The sequence below is a fragment of the Cherax quadricarinatus genome, chromosome 85 (assembly GCF_038502225.1).
Source record: "Cherax quadricarinatus isolate ZL_2023a chromosome 85, ASM3850222v1, whole genome shotgun sequence".
In the NCBI taxonomy this organism is placed as follows: domain Eukaryota; kingdom Metazoa; phylum Arthropoda; class Malacostraca; order Decapoda; family Parastacidae; genus Cherax; species Cherax quadricarinatus.
In genome coordinates this window covers 16,316,766-16,339,689 of record NC_091376.1, presented here as the reverse complement: position 1 = coordinate 16,339,689, position 22,924 = coordinate 16,316,766, and the positions used below count along the sequence as shown (strand labels likewise).

Genomic DNA, 22,924 nt, shown 5'->3' with positions numbered 1-22,924 from the left:
GCCAAGTGGTAGGTGACTGTTCGTGATAGTTGAGTACGAACCTGCCAAGTGGTAGGTGACTGTTCGTGATAGTTGAGTACGAACCTGCCAAGTGGTAGGTGACTGTTCGTGATAGTTGAGTACGAACCTACCAAGTTGTAGGTGACTGTCATCGTTGAGCACGAACCTGCCAAGTGGTAGGTGACTGTTCGTGATAGTTGAGTGCGAACCTACCAAGTTGTAGGTGACTGTGATAGTTGAGTGCGAACCTACCAAGTTGTAGGTGACTGTTTGTCATCGTTGAGTACAAACCTGCCAAGTGGTAGGTGACTGTGATAGTTGAGTGCGAACCTACCAAGTGGTAGGTGAATATTTGTGATAGTTGAGTACGAACCTACCAAGTGGTAGGTGAATGTTTGTGATAGCTGAGTACGAACCTACCAAGAGGTAGGTGACTGTGATAGTTGAGTACGAACCTACCAAGAGGTAGGTGACTGTGATAGTTGAGTACGAACCTACCAAGAGGTAGGTGACTGTGATAGTTGAGTACGAACCTACCAAGAGGTAGGTGACTGTGATAGTTGAGTACGAACCTACCAAGAGGTAGGTGACTGTGATAGTTGAGTACGAACCTACCAAGAGGTAGGTGACTGTGATAGTTGAGTACGAACCTACCAAGAGGTAGGTGACTGTGATAGTTGAGTACGAACCTACCAAGTGGTAGGTGAATGTTTGTGATAGTTGAGTACGAACCTACCAAGTGGTAGGTGAATGTTTGTGATAGTTGAGTACGAACCTACCAAGTGGTAGGTGAATGTTTGTGATAGTTGAGTACGAACCTACCAAGTGGTAGGTGAATGTTTTTGATAGTTGAGTACGAACCTACCAAGTTGTAGGTGAATGTTTGTGATAGTTGAGTACGAACCTACCAAGTGGTAGGTGAATGTTTGTGATAGTTGAGTACGAACCTACAAATTGGTAGGTGAATGTTTTTGATAGTTGAGTACGAACATACCAAGTGGTAGGTGACTGTGATAGTTGAGTACGAACCTACCAAGTGGTAGGTGACTGTGATAGTTGAGTACGAACCTACCAAGGGGTAGGTGAATGTTTGTGATAGTTGAGTACGAACCTCCAAGTGGTAGGTGACTGTGATAGTTGAGTGCGAACCTACCAAGTGGTAGGTTACTGTGATAGTTAAGTTCGAAACTACCAAGTGGTAGGTGACTGTGATAGTTGAGTACGAACCTACCAAGTTGTAGGTGACTGTGATAGTTGAGTACGAACCTACCAGGTGGTAGGTGACTGTGATAGTTGAGTACGAACCTACCAAGTTGTAGGTGACTGTGATAGTTGAGTACGAACCTACCAGGTGGTAGGTGACTGTGATAGTTGAGTACGAACCTACCAAGTTGTAGGTGACTGTGATAGTTGAGTACGAACCTGCTAAGTGGTAGGTGAATGTTTGCGATAGTTGAGTACGAACCTGCTAAGTGGTAGGTGAATGTTTGCGATAGTTGAGTACGAACCTACCAGGTGGTAGGTGACTGTGATAGTTGAGTACGAACCTACCAGGTGGTAGGTGACTGTGATAATCATAACAATGATATAACAAGATCAGTCACCATAGAAATAATATTAATTAAGTAGAGGTAGTTGTGACCCATGAATTTCATGGCTAGATTTTTTTTACCCTCCTGTCCATCCTTCCAGTTTTGATATTGAGCGTGAAGGATGGGAAGAGAGCCATCTACTTTGCTATTTTTGCCTCACTTTTGATAATGTATGATTGTCTGTAATCTAGAGGGAAGTAGATAATCTTAGCAGATATCGTGAGTGTGAACTTTAAAGTACTTTGCTATCTGTTTTTTCCAATGTTCTCGTTTTTTTTTTTACACAACGGTTCTACAAGATTAGAGGAAGGCTTTCTCTCTCTCTCTCTCTCTCTCTCTCTCTCCATTATGATTCAGTGAAGTGAATCGAGTAAAACTGAACCGTAGGCATTTTTTATCATTAAGTTTTTGGAGATTCCATTCTTCATATTTGATTTTTTGTTCATCTTCGACTGAAAAAATCAAACTCTAAAAACATCTTTTAAAAGATCGAACAGGAAATAGCAAATCACTTGACTGATAAGGATAAGATATCTAAAATACTGAGACCGTATTCACACTTTCACAGAGCTTCATGGAACTGTGTAATGTATGACGAGACTGATGCTTGGAGTTGATCCTAGGATTAAAGTGGTACATGTAACTAAGTGTAATCAACTAAGTGTAATCAACATTCAAGTGGACCAGATGTCGATTCTCAGCACAGGACTGTTCCCTTGCATCTACTGACTTTATTTATTTACCAGTAAATTGGTACCTGGGTAGTAGTCGATAGCTATGACTGGCATCCTAAGTATGGTAGTATACCTCTATAGAATAGGCTGAGGCAAGATAAAGTTCTTGTCTCTAAATTAACTTGTGCTTATTAATGTTTGTGATGAATGTATGAACATTACAAGTAATTTGCCTCAGAAATCACTTTTCTATGTAAACTGTTTTACTTAAATGTCGATTTTTTAATAATATGTAGCCTTTTTATGTACATGTAAATTTAATTAAATATTCGTATTAGGTATATTCACATGACACTAATGTATGACCTGAATGTTTGCGTAGGTGCTCATAACCAAGGCTACCCAGCAGTTTCTCACCCTCTCTCTCACTCTGTTCTTGCCTGAACACTATACAACTTTCCGGTTATTCAGGTCTTCAACAGTAATCATATTAGAATTAAACCAGCCGGATTTAGACCGATTATAGTGATTATAGTGAGCTAAGATTTCTTGCAAGTGCAGGTAATATAGATATTATTGCTATAACAGAGACCTGGTTCAACTTGAAAGATAGAGAAATGCCTTATGAATGAAACATGCAGGGTTATAAACTATTCCACACCGATAGGGTCACAGGGTGGTGGAGTGGCAATGTATCTCAGAGATCATTTAAATTGTTGTGTTAGACAAGATAAAATATTAGAAACATCGGTTACAGAATCTGATGCCTACAGTTTCTCGAAGGTCGTGAAAAATTAATTTTGGGTGTGATTTATAGGCCCCCAAACCTTGATAGGGAGTGCGGTAGGCTGCAATGGGACGAAATTCATAGGGCATATACATATAAAAATGTGCTAATGGGAGATTTTAACTTAGACAAATTGACTGGAACAATGTGATGTGATAGAACCGAATGGAGGAAACAACCTGCTTGAATTGGTGCTTACCAACAAAGAATCACTAATTAATAAACTTGAGGTAAAGCGGAAAGCGGTCATAGATCACTTATTTTCAATATATTATTGAATTACCAAGATAATTGCAATCAAGTCTCTGTCCCAGACTTCTGCTTGGCTGACCTCATGGGACTGAGAAATTACCTAGGTGGGCTAAATAGGGATGACCTGATTATGGGTCAGGTAGGTGGCGTTGAATGCCAGTATGAAGTGTTTCAGAGCATATTTCTAGCTACCCACACAACTTTTGTTCCGAGTAGGGAAATTAGATCTAATAAAAATGATCCCAAATGGATAAACAATAGATTAAAACAACTCATTGGTCAAAAGAGAGGCACACATATAGGTATATCAGAAGAAATGATGGGCAATTAAGAAATTGATATATTCAATTAAAGAGAGATATATAAAAAGGAATAAGAAAAGCAAAAAGGATTATGAGGCTAAAGTTGCAAGGGATTCGAAGACTAACCCAAAAGGGTTCTTTCAGGTATACAAAAGTTAGATTAGGGACAAGATAGGCCCACTTAAGAGTAACTCAGGTCAGATCACTGACAGTGATAAGGAAATGTGTGAACTTTTCAACACTTCCTCTCAGTTTTTACTCAGGAAGATACTAGCAAAATTCCAGAAATAATAAATTATGTACAAAACGACGAGAAAAAACTTTGCATGATTGGGGTAACTAGTGACATGGTCCTCAGACAAATAGAGAAATTAGAAACTAACAAATCCCCAGGCCCTGATGAACTGTTTGCAAGGGTTTTAAAGGAATGTAAAAAGGAACTTAGCCTACCTTTGGCTAATCTTTTCAATATATCACTACAAACTGGCATAGTGCCAGACAAGTGGAAAATGGCAAATACCTATTTACAAGGCAGCTGACAGGTCGTTAGCTTCGAACTATAGACCAATAAGCCTTACCTCCATAGTAGAAAAATTTATGGAATCAATAATTGCCAAGGCAATTTGTAGCCATCTTGAAAGGCATAAATTGATTAATGAATCTCAGCATAATTTTACAAAGGGACATTCCTGTCTTACGAATTTACTAACGTTTTTAGCTAAGGTATTTGAAGAGGTAGATCATGGTACTGAATATGACATTGTGCATAAAGACTTCATTAAGGTTTTCGATAGTGTTCCACATCAGTGGCATGCATGTGGGTAGTGGCATGCATGGCAAATAGGCAGCAGAGAGTTTGCATAAATGGGGAGACAGAATGAGGGCACGTCACAAGCGGTGCTTCACAGGGGTCAGTGTTGGGAGCCTTGTTGTTGAATTTAGATAAACGACATGATGAGGGAATAAATAGCAACGTAAACAAATTTGCTGATGTCACCAAAATAGGCCGTCCGGTTCCTTTTAATGAGGACATTAGAGCACTCCAGAATGATTTGAATAGATTGATGCAGTGGTTGGAGAAGTGGCAGATGCAGTTTAAAATAGACAAATGCAAAGTTCTAAATGTTGAACAGGAGAATAGCCATGCCACATATAAACTAAATAATGTAGATCTTTATACTACTGATTGAGAAACGGATTTAGGAATTCTAGTTAGCAGAAATCTGAAACCAGAACAACAGTGCATAAGTGTTTGCAATATAGCTAACAAAATTCTTGGCTTCATAGGAAGAAGTATAAATAATAGAAGTCCTCAGGTTGTTCTTTAACTCTGTATATCTTTGGTTAGGCCTCATTTAGATTATGCTCCGCAGTTCTGGTCACCGTATTACAAAATGGATATAAATACTCTGGAAAACGTACAAAGGAGGATGACAAAGTTGATCTTATGTATAAAAAATTTTCCTTATGAGGACAGACTGAGGGCCCTAAATCTGCACTTTATAGAAAGGCTTAGAATTAGGGGGGGATATGATTGAGGTATATAAATGGAAAACAGGAATAAATAAAGGAGATGTAAATTGCATGATAAAAATATCTAGCCTTGACAGGACTCACAGCAATGACTTTAAGTTGGAAAAATTCAGATTCAGGAAGGATATGGGAAAGCAGTGGTTTGTTAGCAGAGTTGTGGACGAGTGAAACAAACTTCTGAGTACCGTCTTAGAGGCTAACAGTTTTAACCCCTTAACTGTCCAAACGTAGATCTACGTTCTTTCGCCCAGCACTCCAAATATTTTGAAACAAAAAATATTTTTGTTTTTAAATGGAGAGGACATTTCTTTTTTTACATAAAGTAATGTAAGAAAAAACATTTATAGTCAGTACTTATGGAGATATAAGGCCGCAAAGTCGGCGACTGTCGCTCACCTGATGGCAACATGAGGTGCTGTCACTTGCAAAAATTCTATATATTTATCGTGTTTTTCATTTTTTTTTTTAATTTTTAGTTTTTATATGATAATAATGTTTTATAGCTGATCATTTGATCTGATAGCCAATTGTTGTCTAGACACAAACATTATGCTCGAAATTAATGATCATATTTAGAAAGGACATAGGAAAGTATTGGTTTGGAAATAGGGTAGTTGATGAGTGGAACAGTCTACCTAGTTGGGTTATTGAGGCTGGGACTTTGGGTAGTTTCAAATGTAGGTTGGATAAGTACATGAGTGGGAGGGGTTGGATTTGAGTGGGACTTTCACATCAGAGCTTATTTCTTGGGTGGCATTGAAAATTGGGTTGGGCAAATGTTTTGTTAGTGGGATGAATTGTAAAGGACCTGCCTAGTATGGGCCAGCAGGCCTCCTGCAGTGTTCCTCCTTTCTTATGTTCTTATGTTCTTAAACACACATGTACGCACTTATAGGTGATATTGTACACCTGACTGAGTCACATTCTATTATCTACAACTATAAATAAGTATTTACATGTACCAGTTATGTTTCTAGTACTCCAGGATTGTATGATACTCTCCATGAAACATGTATTCATACAGAGCCACCCTACATTGCTTACACAGGAATCGTGTGTCCTTCCGCTGTTGGGGTCGCCGTGAGGTGGTAGCACACACAACACATTTGTTAAGAAATGGTTTACCAGCTAAGATATAATTTATAATATAGGGAACACTTAGTTGATAAAAGACAGCAAATCGTCTACACAGCCTCCCCTGCAGACGAGGTCTTGAATTGTTGTCATGATCATCTCTCAATGGGCTGGAATAAATCATATTATGTAAACAATAAATTACCCCTAGGGGGTGTTATGTCAGCATATTTCATTCACTGATGGCTGACAAACTTACGTGTGTGGACTCAAAGGTCCGTATATCACCGGGTTTTATGATAAGTGACTAACTCACGACTTTATACTCAACTGCGCAGTCAATAGTAGTACATCACGAGTTAGAACACTTACCTGGGTATATGTATCTGACCCGTAATTACGCCCGGATATCCATTGAGTTGATTGAAGAATAGTGTTCTTTGAAGAATGTCGCACTACACTCTGTTGGATCGCAACACTCGTTGTTACACTGTTCATCAATAATTGTTCACACAATATCACTAAGAAGTTGATCACACTTCTCTGTAAGTGTTTATCGTGTTTTGTGAGACACTTTGTTCACACTAACGCACAGATCGTTCTTTGTTGGTTATCCTGGCATCAGTGTCACTCTCAGTAGAGTCAAAAGTAATCTGAAGACGTCACAACGCCCCACGCTGTCACTGCCCCTAGCATAAAGGAAAAGCTGACCTAGTACCTTTTGCTTCCTTGCCACTTCCTCCATCTTAACCATAGTAATAAAGTGGGAGCAGGATTTTCCTTAATTGTCCTGCTAAGGTAAGAAATGGACTGTCTCTTATTAAAATACACTTTGCAACACTGGAGTCTTGCATGGGGCGGCGGTCGCTTGACCACACGTTGCATACTGGTACTGCATCTGGGATCAATTACTCGCTATAGCAGTAAACAAGATGCTTGCCCTTCCAGCTCCATCCCCAAACATCTTACTGCTTGGTGATTTCAACCTAAGGCATACAAAATGGAAGAATGTAGCAAATAATGTTATAGCTGAAACAATCCCCGGAGGTAGCGCAGATGAAAGGTCACACACACATGAGCTACTAAGTCTCTGCGAAAAACACACCTTAAGCCAGCAGATAGTGGAGCCAACAAGACTAGAAAACACACTTGACCTTATCTTCACAAATAATGAGGACCTGATAAGAGACATAAGAATATCAAAAACAACTAATTCCGATCACAATCTAATCGAAGTCCAGACGTACATGCATAGGAGTCCTGAACAACAGAATGCATGTACCTGTGAAGGTGTCTTCACAAAATACAATTTCAACAACAAGAACATCAACTAGGACCAAGTAAACCATGTCCTAAACGAAACATGTTGGGAAGATGTCTTAAATGACATGGATCCAAACCAGTGCCTTGAAAGGATCAACTTCCTGGTAGCCGAAGCATGTTCTAGGCATATTTCCCTAAGAAAGAAGAAGAGCAGGAGTAAACTGGAGAGAAAAAGACGCTCTCTCTACAGAAGACGACGAAGAGTCACTGAGCTCCTCAGGAGTGCTAGAATATCTGATACACGAAGGGAGGCGCTGACCAGGGAAGTGGAAACTATCGAACTTAAGCTAAATGACTCTTACAGGAACCAGGAGAGGCAGGAGGAGCTTAAAGCTATTAGTGAAATTGAAAGAAATTCAAAATATTTCTTTTCATATGCCAAAAACAAGGCAAATACCACATCTAGTATCGGGCCCTTACTCAGACAGGATGGGACTTACACAGACGACAACAAGGAAATGAGTGAAATATTGAAATCCCAGTACGACTCTGTGTTTAGTGAACCACTAATCGGTCTGAGGATCGACGACCCAAATGATTTCTTCATGAATGAGCCTCAAAACTCCACAAATGTATGCCAGATTTCCGACATTACCCTAACTCCGATAGATTTCGAAAAAGCCATTGACAACATGCCTATGCACTCAGCCCCGGGCCCAGACTCGTGGAACTCTGTTTTCATTAAGAACTGCAAGAAACCCCTCTCGCGTGCCCTAAGTACACTATGGAGGAGGAGCTTGGACATGGGTGAAATTCCACAGTCACTTAAAACAACGGATATAGCCCCACTCCATAAAGGTGGCAGCAAAGCATTAGCTAAGAACTATAGACCAATAGCTCTGACATCCCACATCATAAAAATCTTTGAAAGAGTGCTAAGAAGCAGGATTGCAAATCACCTGGATTCCCAAAATCTGCACAATCCAGGGCAACATGGGTTCAGGGCAGGTCGCTCCTGCCTCTCACAACTACTGGATCACTATGACATGGCCTTGGATGCACTGGAAGAAAATCAGAATGCAGATGTAATATACACAGACTTTGCAAAAGCATTTGACAAATGCGATCATGGCGTAATAGCCCATAAAATACGTGCTAAAGGAATAACTGGGAAAGTGGAGAGATGGATCTTCAACTTCCTAACAAATCGAACACAAAGAGTAGTGGTCAACAGAGTTAAATCGGAGGCTGCCATAGTGAAGAGCTCTGTTCCACAAGGCACAGTACTCGCCCCCATCTTATTCCTTATCCTCATATCAGACATAAACAGAGATATACACCACAGCACCGTATCATCCTTTGCGGATGATACTAGGATCTGCATGAGGCTGTCATCTGCTGAGGACGCGGTTAACCTCCAAGATGATATAAACAAAGTTTTCCAGTGGGCAACGGTAAACAATATGATGTTCAATGAGGACAAATTCCAACTACTCCATTATGGAAAACTGGAGGAGAAAATAACTAGAACAGAGTATACTACTGACTCCGGCCATACAATAGAGCGGAAAAATAATGTAAGGGACCTGGGAGTAGTAATGTCTGAGGATCTCACTTTCAAGGATCACAACAGTGCCACGATCGCACGTGCAAAGAAAATGATAGGATGGATAATGAGAACTTTCAAAACGAGAGATGCCAAGCCCATGATGATCCTTTTCAAATCACTTGTTCTCTCTAGGCTGGAATACTGCTGTACATTAACATCTCCATACAAAGCAGGTGAAATCGCAGATCTAGAGAGTGTACAGAGATCCTTTACTGCACGTATAAGTTCTGTCAAGCACCTTAACTACTGGGAACGCTTGGAAGCACTTGACTTGTACTCGTTGGAACGCAGGTTAGTTAGTTAGTTTAATATGTTTATTATGCACCCCATACCCATCCTGTGGGCGGTAGTCAAAAGATTACAGAGGTACATAATTGGTCCAGGGACTGGACTCCAAAGTTTTGATAGCTGAGCAAGTTACAATGGTAATGAACGCAGGAGGGAGAGATATATCATAATCTACACTTGGAAAATCTTGGAAGGAATGGTCCCAAATCTGCACACAGAAATCACTCCCTACGAAAGTAAAAGACTGGGCAGGCGATGCAAAATGCCGCCAATAAAAAGTAGGGGCGCCATTGGTACACTAAGAGAAAACACCATAAGTGTCCGGGGCCCAAAACTGTTCAACAGCCTCCCATCAAGCATTAGGGGAATTGCCAATAAACCCCTGGCTGCCTTCAAGAGAGAGCTGGACAGATACCTAAAGTCGGTGCCGGATCAGCCGGGCTGTGGCTCGTACGTCGGACTGCGTGCGGCCAGCAGTAACAGCCTAGTTGATCAGGCCCTGATCCATCGGGAGGCCTGGTCATGGACCGGGCCGCGGGGGCGTTGATCCCCGGAATAACCTTCAGGTAACCTCCAGGTAATGTTGCAGGGTGGACCAGAGACATGGGGCGTGGGGAAGCAGAAGGAGGGGACGGGAGTGGAGGCAGCACATGGCTGAGATGCCGGGCTGTCCTTTGTCTGCCCACCCAACGCGCCACGCGGGCCAGTCACCGTGCCACCCACCACAGCCTCCTCCTCATCCTCTATCCCTGCGGTTTTCGATCGTGACCTCCCACGACCCTTGGTAACTGCATATGGCACACTGCCAGAACGTGGGCGACGACGCCTAAAGGTGATGATTCATCTATGGGCATAAAATCAATCTCGTCATCACTTATATCACTTTCACTCTCATCTTCACCAAAAATGACAGAATATGATAATTTCCTCTTGAGTAGTAACCTCTGAGTTGTAATACTTGCGACCCCAGAGGTGCTTGACTGAAGGTCTGGTGTGTCCTCACTGGCCACCCCAAAGGTGATGGGCTGAGGGTCATCTGGGTTATCATCAATATTTTCACTAATTCCTTGATCATTAGTGGCCATATGGGTCTCCAGTCCACTAAACTGGCGTTCTTTATTACTGTTCTTGAACATGAGAGTGTCAATACGCAGAAGCTTGAGTGAATCACGAGGGTTAGCCATGACATTGACCCAGGATGGAGCTGAAACTAACTGGTGGTACTGTGCAGTCCCCGATTTTTTCACACAGTGCACAGTGAGTGCGCAGACCCATTCTCTCATGCCTAGGCCACTCAGGCCTATCATGCCAAATTTGAAGGCAGGAAAAATAAAAAGTAGATCTACGTTCAGAGTGCTAGCGATAAGACTGTAGATCTACGTTTGGATAGTTAAGGGGTTAAAAATAGGTTAGCTAAATACATGAGTGGGTGTGGGCGGGTGTGAGTTGGAATTGACTAGCTTGTGCTACTAGGTCAGATGCCGTGCTCCTTCCTTAACTGAATATGACCTGACCTGACTAGGTTAGGACATTGGCTTAAGCTGGTAGAACTGGACCTGCCTCACATGGGCCAGTAGGCATGCTGCAGTGTTCCTTCTTTCTCATGTTCTTATAGTGATAAGGATAAAAAAATTAGGTAACAAAAGACTGGATATCAGATTGGAGGGAGAGAATATGGAGGAGGTGAATGTATTCAGATATTTAGGAGTCGATGTGTCAGCAGATGGGTCTATGAAAAATGAGGTGAATCATTGAATTGACGAGGGGAAAAAGGTGAGTGGTGCACTATGGAGTCTGTGGAGACAAAGAACTTTGTCCATGGAAGCAAAGAGGGAAATGTATGAGAGTATAGTTATAACAATGCTCTTATATGGGTGTGAAGCATGGGTGGTGAATGTTGCAACTAGGAGAAGGCTGGAGGCAGTGGAGATGTCATGTCTGAGGGCAATGTGTGGTGTGAATATAATGGAAAGAATTCGTAGTTTGGAAATTAGGAGGAGGTGCAGGAATACCAAAACTATTATCCAGAGGGTTGAGGATGGGTTGTTGAGGTGGTTCAAACATGTAGAGAGAATGGAACAAAATAGAATGACTTCAAGAGTGCATAAATCTGTAGTGGAGGGAAGGCGGGGTAGAGGTCGGCCTAGGAAAGGTTGGAGGAAGGGCAGGGATTCAGGGAAACCGGGAAATGAGAGACATATAACTATACATTACCCACCCACACACACACACACACACACACACACACACACACACACACACACACACACACACACACACACACACACACACACACACACACACATATATATATATATATATATATATATATATATATATATATATATATATATATATATATATATATATATATATATATATATATATATACATATTTGTCGTGCCGAATAGGCAAAACTGGTCAATTAGCAAGAACTTATTTAAAATTAAGTCCGTTCTAAAATTTTCTCTTATACGTTGAAAGATATATTTTTTTAATTTATGTTGATGTGTAAATTAAAAATTTTGTAATAAAAAAAAATTAGAAAAATTACCTAACATTATTTTAACAAGCACAATTTAATTCGGCCTAATCCAACTGAATATATTTTAGGTAATACCTGGAGAGGGTTTCGGGGGTCAGCGCCCCCGCGGCTCGGTCTGGGACAAGGCCTCATGACGGATCAGAGTTTGATCAACCTGGCTGTTACCGCTAGCCGCACGCAAACTGGCGCACGAACTACAGCCCAGCTGGTCAGGTACTGAGTTTAGGGTGCCAGTCCAGTGCTTTCTTGAAGACAGCCAGGGGTCTATTGGTAATCCCCTTTATGTATGCTGGTAGGCAGTTGAGCAGTCTTGTGCCCAGGACACTTATTGTGTTATCTCTTATCGTGCTAGTGGGACCCCTGCTTTTCAATGGGGGCATATTGCATTGTCTGCCGAGTCTTTTGCTTTCATAAGAGTGATTTTTGGGTGGAAGTTTGGTACTAATCCCTCTAGGATTTTCCAAATGTATATCATCATGTATCTCTCTCTCCTGCGTTCCAGGAAATACAAATCAAGGGGCTTCAACCTTTCCCAGTAATTTGGTTGCCTTATAATTTTTATGTGCGCAATGAAAATTATTTGTACACTCTCCATTTCAGCAATTTCGCGTTCCTTGAAGGGGACAGTTAGTTTACAGTAGAGAACAAGGGATTTGAAGAGAATCATCATGGGATTGGCATCATAGTTTTGAAAGTTCTCTTTATCCATCCTATCAATTTCCTAGCAGGTGTGGTAAATACATTGTTGTGGTCTTTGAAGGCGAGACCATTTGACATTATCACTCCCAGGTCCTTCACATTACTTTTTCGCTCTATTGTATAGTTAGAATTTGTTACCTACTCTGATACAGTTTTAATTTCCTCAAGTTTTCCATATCTGAGTAGTTGAAATTTCTCTTCATCGAACTTCATATTGTCTTTAGTGGCCTATTTGAAGATTTTGTTAATGTCCGCTTGGAGTCTTGCGGTATCTTTGATGGAGGTCACTGTCATGGCAATTCGGGTGTCATCCGCAAAGGAAGACACGGATGGCTTACATCTCTGTCTATATCAGAGGATGAGGATGAGGAATAGGATGGAAGCAAGTGCTGTCCCTTGTGGAACAGAGCTTTTCACTGTAGCTGCCTCAGACTTTACCTGGTTACTATTATTTTTTGTGTTCTATTTGTCAGGAAGTTATAGATCCATCTACCAAATTTTCCTGTTATTCCTTTATCATGCATTTTGTGCTCTATTACACTGTGGTCACTCTTGTCGAAGACTTTTGCAAAGTCTGTGTATATTATATCTGTATTTTGTTTATCCTCTACAGCATCCAGGACCTTGTCATAGTGATCCAGTAACTGGGACAGACAGGAGCGACCTGCCCTAAACCTGTGTTGCCCTGGGTTGTGTAATTGATGGGTATCTAGGTGGTTGGTGATTTTGCTTCTTAGAACCTTTCCAAAGATTTTTATGATATGGGATGTTAGTGCTATCGGTCTGTAGTTCTTTAAAATTGCTTTACTGCCACCTTTGCAGAGTGGGGCTATGTCTGTTGTTTTTAGTAAGTTTGGGATGACCCCTGTGTCCATGCTCCCTCTCCATAGAATGCTGAAGGCACGTGACAGGGGCTTCTTGTAGTTCTTGATGAACATGGAGTTCCATGAGTCTGGGACTGTGACAGAGTGCTTGGGCATGTCATTTATTGCCTTTTCAAAGTCTTGTGGTGTTAGGATAACATCAGAGATTTCTGAGATGACCAAATTTTGGGTCTCGTTCATAAAGAATTCATTTGGATTATCAACCCTTAGTCTGGGTAACGGCCTAATGAACACCGAGTCGTACTGTGACTTTAGTATCTCACTCATTTCTTATCTGTCATGTGTGTATGTCCCATCTCGCCTAAACAGAGGCCCAATACTGGATGTTGTTTTTCCCTTAGATATGGCATAAGAGAAGAAGTATTTTGGATTTTTTTCAATTTCCTTTATGGCTTTTAGTTTTTCCTGTGATTCTTGTCTCTTATGGGATTTCTTCAGCTTAAGTTCGATATTTGCTATTTCATTTACCAGTGCCTCCTTTTGTATTTCAGATACATTGGCCCCTCTCAGCAGCTCTGTGATTCTTCGCCTTCGTCTGTATAGGGAGCGTCTCTCTGTTTCTAGATTACGTCTTTTCTTTGTTTTTCTTAATGGAATGTGCCTTGAGAAGATCTCAATAACCATAGAGTTAATTTTTTGTAGGCAAAGGTTTGGATCTGTTTTGTATAGGATATCTTCCCAGCTTGTTTCAGTTAGGACATGGTTGACTTGTTCCCATTGTATGTTTTTGTTTCTGAAGCTGAATTTCGCGAAGTCACCCTCATGACTGATCACATTTTGCTGATCAAGAGCCCCGTGAATACATATCTGTACCTCTATTATGTTTTGAGCTAAGTTGACAATAATTTAATAATATTAAAACTCAATGAAATATAATTTTTTTCGTTAGGTTCAGAATGATTTTTGCAAAATCAAGAAAAATAGCAAAAATAGCAAATTTTAACTATTCGGCATGCCATATATATATATATATATATATATATATATATATATATATATATATATATATATATATATATATATATATATATATATATATATATATAGCATATATATATATATATATATATATATATATATATATATATATATATATATATATATATATATATATATATATATATATATATAGCATATATATAGCCGTCCTGCTCCACTTCTGGTTAGTGTGATTTTGTAAATGGTCCAAGTCGGACCGAAACGTCGTCGTAAGCTTCTCTCTTTTATGTGGCAAGACAGTGATGGAGTGAATGATGGTGAAAGATTTTCTTTTTCGGGCCACCCTGCCTTGGTGGGAATCGGCCAGTGTGATAATAAAAAAAATAATATTTGTGTGTCGTTCCAGTCACGGTATTGTGCCTTTTTTTGCTATTTATATGTCTTTATTTTTAATACCGCTGTAATTAAACCAACAAAAATGAATCTACTGTCATTTTAATGTCTGACTCTGTATCCTCATTATGTGTTGTGCATCACCTCGGGTCTGAATATAACATGTCTGTGTGAGACCAGACACAAATTATTAGCAAATTAATTAAACTTTTGTAAATTTCCTCTGTTATTGGAAATTAGCAATATATAAAGAAAATGATGAATATAAGTGTGGTTTATCAAAAATAAATTCAATACACACTGTTATAAAAAACTAACATATGAGCTTGTTGAAGCAAATCAGTTAATACAAGAACTAATCGATCCTCCGTCCATTTAAAATTCGTAAGGCAAAATATGTCTGGTGATTTTTTGCGAGGTCGTCAGACTACAAGACGTTGTCAATGCTAGATTAAGGCAAGAGAGTATCAGTCAGGTATCTATTGCAGATCATTTTTGTATGGGCTCATCAAGGAAAGTGCCTTGATACTAATGAGGAGGTCTTGATCCAAGGAACTGACTTATTCACCCATTCCTGGATCGATCCTGAATCCCTCTCATTTCCTACGCGTTGTATGTTTTTTAAAGATAGTTTTCCATTGATTAAAATAGATAAAAGTTTGTGTAGATATGCCAGTCATGTGAAATGTAAAGTGTGTGGACGTTAGGGTTATAACTTCTTTGATTTTTTCCAAATACAACATCTCCCGTGTCGTGATGAATGGTTTGAAAAACCGACAAGTTGAAGATTGAGACACTTATGCAGCATATGGTAATCTTTATTCAGGAAACGTTTCGCCACACAGTGGCTTCATCAGTCCAATACAAAGAGGAAGGCGTAAGGACTGATGAAGCCACTGTGTGGCGAAACGTTTCCTGAATAAAGATTCCCATATGCTGCATAAGTGTCTCAATCTTCATCTCCCGTGTCATAAATCAATGAACTTTTGTGTAGAAATAATGAAAAAGACCATAATTCCTCTCAGTTTTCAGAAAAAGGTCACCCCTAAATAAAACCTATGAATCACCATATATCTGCGTTAATACTCATAAGTAGCAGCTTAGGAAATTACTAATTGGCAACTCAAATTAATGAAAAATATTAATCACTGATCATAACTAGCAACTCAGAAAATTACTAATTGACAACTCTATATAAATGGCAAATGTTTATCTTGTGAAGACAAACACTTGTACCAGCTTCAAGTGGAAAGCAAAGGAGAAGTGGGGTACTCTACAGGTCAAGTTACAAGTGAAAAAACTATTAATCCTTCAAAAAGACAAAAACTGTCTGCTAAATCAGCCTGAGCATCAACATCTTACGATCATGCATCGAGTGACAGTGGTAGTGAATGTGAAGGGAGCGAGTATGAAGATGAAGATGAAAGTACTACTCCACCAACCAGAAAACACAACAAAAGTAAAGTTGCAATCAATTTGGTGACATCCACAAAAGTATCAACAAGTAAAGCCAGCAAGATATGCAAACAGTTGTCATTTGATGGCATTGGCATTCCTACACCAAGTCAAGCAGCAATTTACAAGTCAATATACAAAGAGTCTGCTAAATTGGAGGAGGAAATAAGGGGAAAAGAGTAGAGCTGTTGTCCAACTGCAACGAATGTTCTAAGAGAAGGTGATTAGCAAACCACAATTTATCAGTTGTCAGCATCACGTTCTGGACAAGATTCTCTGTTTGGTAGTGGATGAAAATCTTGGTGTTAAAACCAGCTTCTAAACATCGAGTATCCCAACTGGTGAAAAAGTATGAGGAACTAAAGGCACAGCTTGTTAATGGAACAGAAGAGATCCTTCATAAATCAGGATGGAAAGATGACATGAATTTTTTTACCATCTAACACGTTTTAGGGAAATGAGGCAAGCTAAACTAAATAATAATAATAATGAACTGTAGATGGTACTTAGCTTGAATGACAGCTCTCGCCTTCGCAGCCATCTCCAAAGATGTGTCTTGAGGAGCTGTGCTTCCCACTCCCTCGGGCTGTAGATGACAAGAAGGTGTAAGTATATGATTACCCCAAAAGGGTGTTATTCAGCATATATCAGAAACTGAATGCTGAAATTACACTTACGTGTTTGGGCTCAAAAGCCCACACCTAACTGCCGTCTATAGGACGGTTTCAAACCTCTTGTGACTACAAGAACTGCGCAGATCCCCTGTATAACAAGTTGGTTTAAAACCTACCTTGCTCTTGTAGTGTGAGCTATGGTGTTGAATACACCATGTGTCCTGATAGAAGCTGAAGTGTCCTTAAGAATGTCCACCTCTTCCACTCAGTCTGGAAATTCGCAACACTCGCACTGGTACACTACGTTCCACAAGGTTTGTCTTTCATGGTAATGTCACAATATTCTACCACGTATATTGAGGAGATTATCTAAAAGGTCGAGGACACACTGTTATAGCTCCTTTGTTTAGGTCAGCGCACGAGTAACATGCTCCTTGTACCATGTCTTCTTGCAATCTAACCTATGACACCTCTCGCCGCCCTCGCTTGCCCTGGGCGTCTCCAGACACACAAAAGATATAATGACTCCAGTAATGTTTTCCCTTCCTTGCCAAATTTCAACAGGAAGTAATGCAGGATGCTTGATTTCTTGTTGTGTGGGCGTAGACGTCAGCGTACACTCTCTTTAACGTGGTAATAAAGTGGGTGCAGGTTTTTCTTAATTGTCCTGCTACGTTAAGAAATTAATTGTCTCTCATTAACCCACGATAGTAGGCAACACTTTGGACGAAGACCTACTTAGATTAGTGGATGGTTCCACTGTGACCCCGCCTCCTCCTGCTTCGCCTCACCTGACTACAGTATATAAGCCAATGATACAGCCCTGTCCTGTACTTTCCACAAGATTGATGGACTGAACACATCGACTCCAGGCTGAGGGACTGATTACCTCAAACTTCTCCTCTCCTTATACGTTCCTGCTTTGTTTAAGACTGAGAAAGCCACTGTGTGGTGAAACGTTTCTTCAGTAAAGATTCCCATATGTTGCGTGTCTCAGTTCTTCAACTTCTCGGTTTTCAAAACCATTCATCGAACAATAATTACGTGACGGTGTACTGCACTATCCTCTCTGTGGATCTTTATTATCGTTGACGATCTACAAGTCTTTATAACATTTCTGTATTACTTAATTCAGTAGTATTATGAGATTTTGTAATAGGTAATTTTTTATTAATTGAGGACAATCTAGGTTAAGCAAACTTAACCTAAATAATCATTGATTGGTTTTCTTGAGTTATCCTGGGTTATTAACCCGGGATAACAGGTGTAAGTCCCATGCTTGGTTTCTTGAGTTATCCTGGGCTATTAATCCAGGATAGGACTTATATCTGTTAATCCAGGATAACAGGTGTAAGTCCCACTGCTTGGTTTCTTGAGTTATCCTGGGTTAATAACCCAGGATAACAAATGAAAGTCACACTGCTTGGCTTCTTGAGTTATCCTGGGTTAATCCAGGATAACAAATGAAAGTCACACTGCTTGGCTTCTTGAGTTATCCTGGGTTAATAACCCAGGATAACAAATGAAAGTCACACTGCTTGGCTTCTTGAGTTATCCTGGGTTAATAACCCAGGATAACAAATGAAAGTCACACTGCTTGGCTTCTTGAGTTATCCTGGGTTAATAACCCAGGATAACAAATAATGTAACTCAAAGAATTTGCAGAATACTGTATGCAAGAAATTTACTTTCGATTTAGGACATGTTGATTTTTCATAAATATTAATTTAAATTTGTACACATTTAATGCATACACATTTAAATTAATATTCTACTAATGATATGACTTCGGCTCTCAGTGTAACTGCCATCTTCATTTACATATATGAAAACGTAATCAGTATTTCTAGGTCACATAACTTTTTTGGCAGGAAGCGAAACAGATCTACATAATATTAGTGAATTCATGACGACGACAATATTAAAATTCATTGAAAAGCTGAACCGGATGAAATATTGGTACTAAATTGCATGGAAATATAAACACAAATGCAGTATAATGTGATACTTTATTGACTACGTTTCGCCCACACAGTGGGCTTTTTCAAGTCACAAACAGTTCTGTTTGTGACTTGAAAAAGCCCACTGTGTGGGCGAAACGTAGTCAATAAAGGATCACATTATACTGCATTTTTGTTTATATTTCCATTGTGTCGGTATTTTATACCATTTAATATTGGTACTAAATTGCATACCAATTATCACTTCACCGCAGTAACTCGTCCAGTCACTTAGTCCAACATTCATAAAGGGAGATAAATCATACGCATTCAGTTACTAACCCATACTTAAAATTTTAAAGTAAATATTGGAAACTTTAATGATGGACAATACTGTTAATTTTAAAGGGAATAACCTATTTACTACTATTATTGATTTTGCAATAAAAGATTCCACTGGTAAATTAACTTCGGTTCTTCAGCAATATTTAACAAAAAAAATTGGAACATGGACCCCACAGTGTAGTGCACATCGACTCTCACAAGACCCTCGATAAGTATCGTCTTAAATATTACTAAGTAAACTACAGTTGGGAATAGGTGATAGTCTACTACACTTATTAGTGGATCAGTGACTGGCTCATTTACAGAAAAAGGTGAACAGTTAAAACTGGCTATATATATGAGTTGCAAAGCCTAATGTATGAAGTTTTTTAAATATCGGCCCATATTATTATTATTATTATAATCAAGGGGAAGCGCTAATCCCGGAGGATTATACAGCGCCTGGGGGGGGGGGATGTGGAAGGCATTCAGGCTTAATTCGGGGAACTGGAGCACAGATCCAATTCCCTAAATCAAGAGCCCCTCACCAACATCAAGGAACCTTCCTTGAGGGGTATCGGCCCATAGCCAAATTTGTGTTTAGTATACATAAATGATCTAGGAACGAGGCTTGCATTCAAACTTATTAAGTTAGTGCATGACACTGGCTAATGAAATTTGCCACTTGACTTTCAGACTGTCAAAAGATTCAGAAACCATGACAGGTTGCAGCATTGTCGAAAAAAGTGGAAGATGCATTCTATCATGTGGTTTCTTGCAGGTGTAGGTGACGTACGGCAGTCTTCCGGTACCAGCTGGAGATTCTGTGTAGTAGGTGACCCTCTAGTGGAGCGCTACATCGTCAGGGATGCAGACTCCCCCATTCTTCAGCGGGAAGTGGATGCCGTTGATGACTGGATCTCTTCAGGCAAGGTGAGGAAACAGTCAAATGATTTGGGCTATCATTTATTTATTTAATACGGCAAGCAAGCAGATGCTGAACATTTAACCATTTAGCGGGTCATCAGCTGATAAAGTTCGGTGTTAAGAAACTTTTTTTCTGATTAGAAACAGAAACAAGTGTCGACACTTGAATTTATGATGTCAGCTCTAGTTACTTTTGCACTTTTAGTGTCAGATGTGTTGCTTTACATTCACATTACAGTAGTAGTCAGCGCTACATTACTGACATCAGTTTTCAGTGAGCTCTTACTGAATTCATAAGTTACCAGAGTTACATTTCCATTAACAGCTGTGGTCAGTGTTACAAAACAAATATCAGCCCTTGTCACTCTTATATTTTTGTTATCAGCAGCAGACATTATCTTCATCAGCAACGGTCATTGTTACAGAACTGACACAGCAGTTGACATCAACTCTGACATCAGATGTGGTATGAGGCTGTCAGCGTTACATTACTCGCTTCAGCAATGGTTATTGTTAGATTACTAACATCAAAAGTGGTCCGTTGCATTCCTGGTGTTTTATGATCCATTACAGTTAATAATGTCAAGATCTTGCGAGATGAATCAGCACAGGAGAGAATAAGCCGCCCTGTTTTGTAAGACGCGATGTCCTCTGTAGTTGACTCTCTCTCTCTCTCTCTCTCTCTCTCTCTCTCTCTCTCTCTCTCTCTCTCTCTCTCTCTCTCTCTCTAAGGTTAAGGATCCCTAGCTTTATTGACAAGCTATTTACAGGTTAAGGATTCCTAACTTTATTGGCAAGCTAAGAGCTGTTACCTACATCAGCTCATTGGCTCTCTCTATCTCTCTCTCTCTCTCTCTCTCTCTCTCTCTCTCTCTCTTTTATTCTATCCTCATGTTATTACATTCTTCGTGAAGTGCGACGTTCACCTATTTGCGACAGCGAGGGTCAAGCATTCTTTGCTTCTTGTAATGTTGAGTTGTGTTGATTCTGTGATGTCTGTTGTTGTCAATTCATTTCGATGTGGGTAAGCAACGAAATAGTTCTCATCCTGCCTCTGGGTGTACGTAGGAATTGGGTTGATGATATAGTTATGTTCTGCATTATGTGTAGTGGGAAGATCCGACTTTCAAAAATATTTTCAGAGGTGAAAGGGACTTTGATGGTGGTGAGATTTTGTTAAAGATGACTTTTGCCGTGTGATCCAGTAACAGTGAAGAAAATGTTATATTGCTTCTGGAACATTGCCATGAACGCAGTTTTCATTAATATAATTTCTGTACCTGCTGCTGTGGGCTGCTGGCTACTGATGTGTCTAGTACTCTTGATTTATATGTTTACACACCCTAACTTTTTTTAACAGTTTCGTAGTATATTCACATGCCTGACATTTCCCATTTTCACTGAAATCCTTTATAATGATAATTTTCAGAGTACCTTCACGTGTAAGACGTGAAGCTGGTAGTGGTGTCGTGAATGTTGTAATTTACATTGACTTGGCTAGTTCATTATTTATTTCACTGTGTGTAGTTCAGCAGTGTGCGGGTACCCGGTGAAATGTCATATCCGTGAGAATGTTGTTAATGTAGGATGGTGAGGCAGGGATATACAGGTTCTTTGCAGGTTTTGAAACAGATTTTGGAGTGATATGTAAGAGCCTGGATAGCAGTTTTCAATTTGCTACAAACTGTATAATTGCCAACCCGCAGCTTGTTAATTAATATGAGGGCCAGATAAATCACATACAGGTCACCTACGAAGACAGAGATCTTTGAGTACTTTTCATCCCATTTTGAGATGGAAGCGAGGAATCCACAATGTAGATGTCACAAAGGTTATAAATTTGCTGTATCCTGGAGAGACTGTAAGTAAAATCAGAAACTCTTGCTTTATTGGTTGCGGTTTTGAGAGTGTCATTGTCAAGGTGAGTTAATTAATTTAGGTTAACATTGTTCCATGGGAGAAATAGGCGGAACTTTTAGTTGATTTTCACAGTTTTGAAAGATGTGTAGGTGGGATGAGACACTCTGTAGGTGGAACATAAATCTAGTGGGTTCATTTGTAGCGGTGATGACATGATTCACTTAGTAGCGGTATGCATGCGTTTCATGTGCTAAAACGTGGAGTGAGTTAGTTCGCACACATTATGTCTCCTCTTGTGGCTACGCTGACGAGCGCTGTTTCTCTATGAAGGCCTCTTTGTCTTATTAGCCTTAGATATTCAATAAAAAGGTATTTCTGTGTCTGCTATTCTGACGGTTCGTAAATTTTGCTTTCTCCCTCCATACGGGAGTTATTTCTTGAGTAGCTTTAGGTAGATGTCGTTTTGATAAGGACCTGCCTCGTATGGGCCAGTAGGCCTTCTGCAGTGTTCCTACATTCTTATGTTCTTATATGTCAACGGTCAGTGGGGCTCCTAAGCGATTATGCATTCGCCAGGTCACGACACATCCTCCACTGCCTGTATAACATACATGCCATTATTAGCTAAGATGAGGCCGGTCAGTTCAGTAGGATGCTGTATATTATGAACACTGATACAATCTGAAGGCCTGTAGTATCTGACTGTAAGCTTACCAGAAAGAAACCATACCCCCGGCCGGGATTGAACCCGCGGTCATAGAGACTCTATGACCGCGGGTTCAATCCCGGCCGGGGGTATGGTTTATTTGCAATCGTGTCATTACGATTTCTTGAGCCATCTTACCAGAAAGGACCAATCAAGAAATATTAAGGACAAAGGACAACACCAGAGGTAGTTTTTTGTTATACCAATATATTCCCACAACCAGTATCAGTATATATAATATTTTGTGTGTGTAGCTCAGCAGC

At 39.9% G+C, this 22,924-nt stretch overlaps 1 protein-coding gene across 3 annotated transcripts in view; it reads left to right on the top strand.

The window, feature by feature from the left end:
• The window catches only part of LOC128703260 (uncharacterized), a 180,671-nt gene that overhangs the window by 88,917 nt on the left and 68,830 nt on the right, over positions 1-22,924 (top strand). For all 3 annotated transcript variants that reach the window (XM_070103457.1, XM_070103459.1, XM_070103458.1), the window contains one exon: positions 19,950-20,101. In XM_070103457.1, the coding sequence (XP_069959558.1) occupies positions 19,950-20,101 (152 nt within the window). The remainder of the gene's footprint in view (positions 1-19,949; positions 20,102-22,924) is intronic.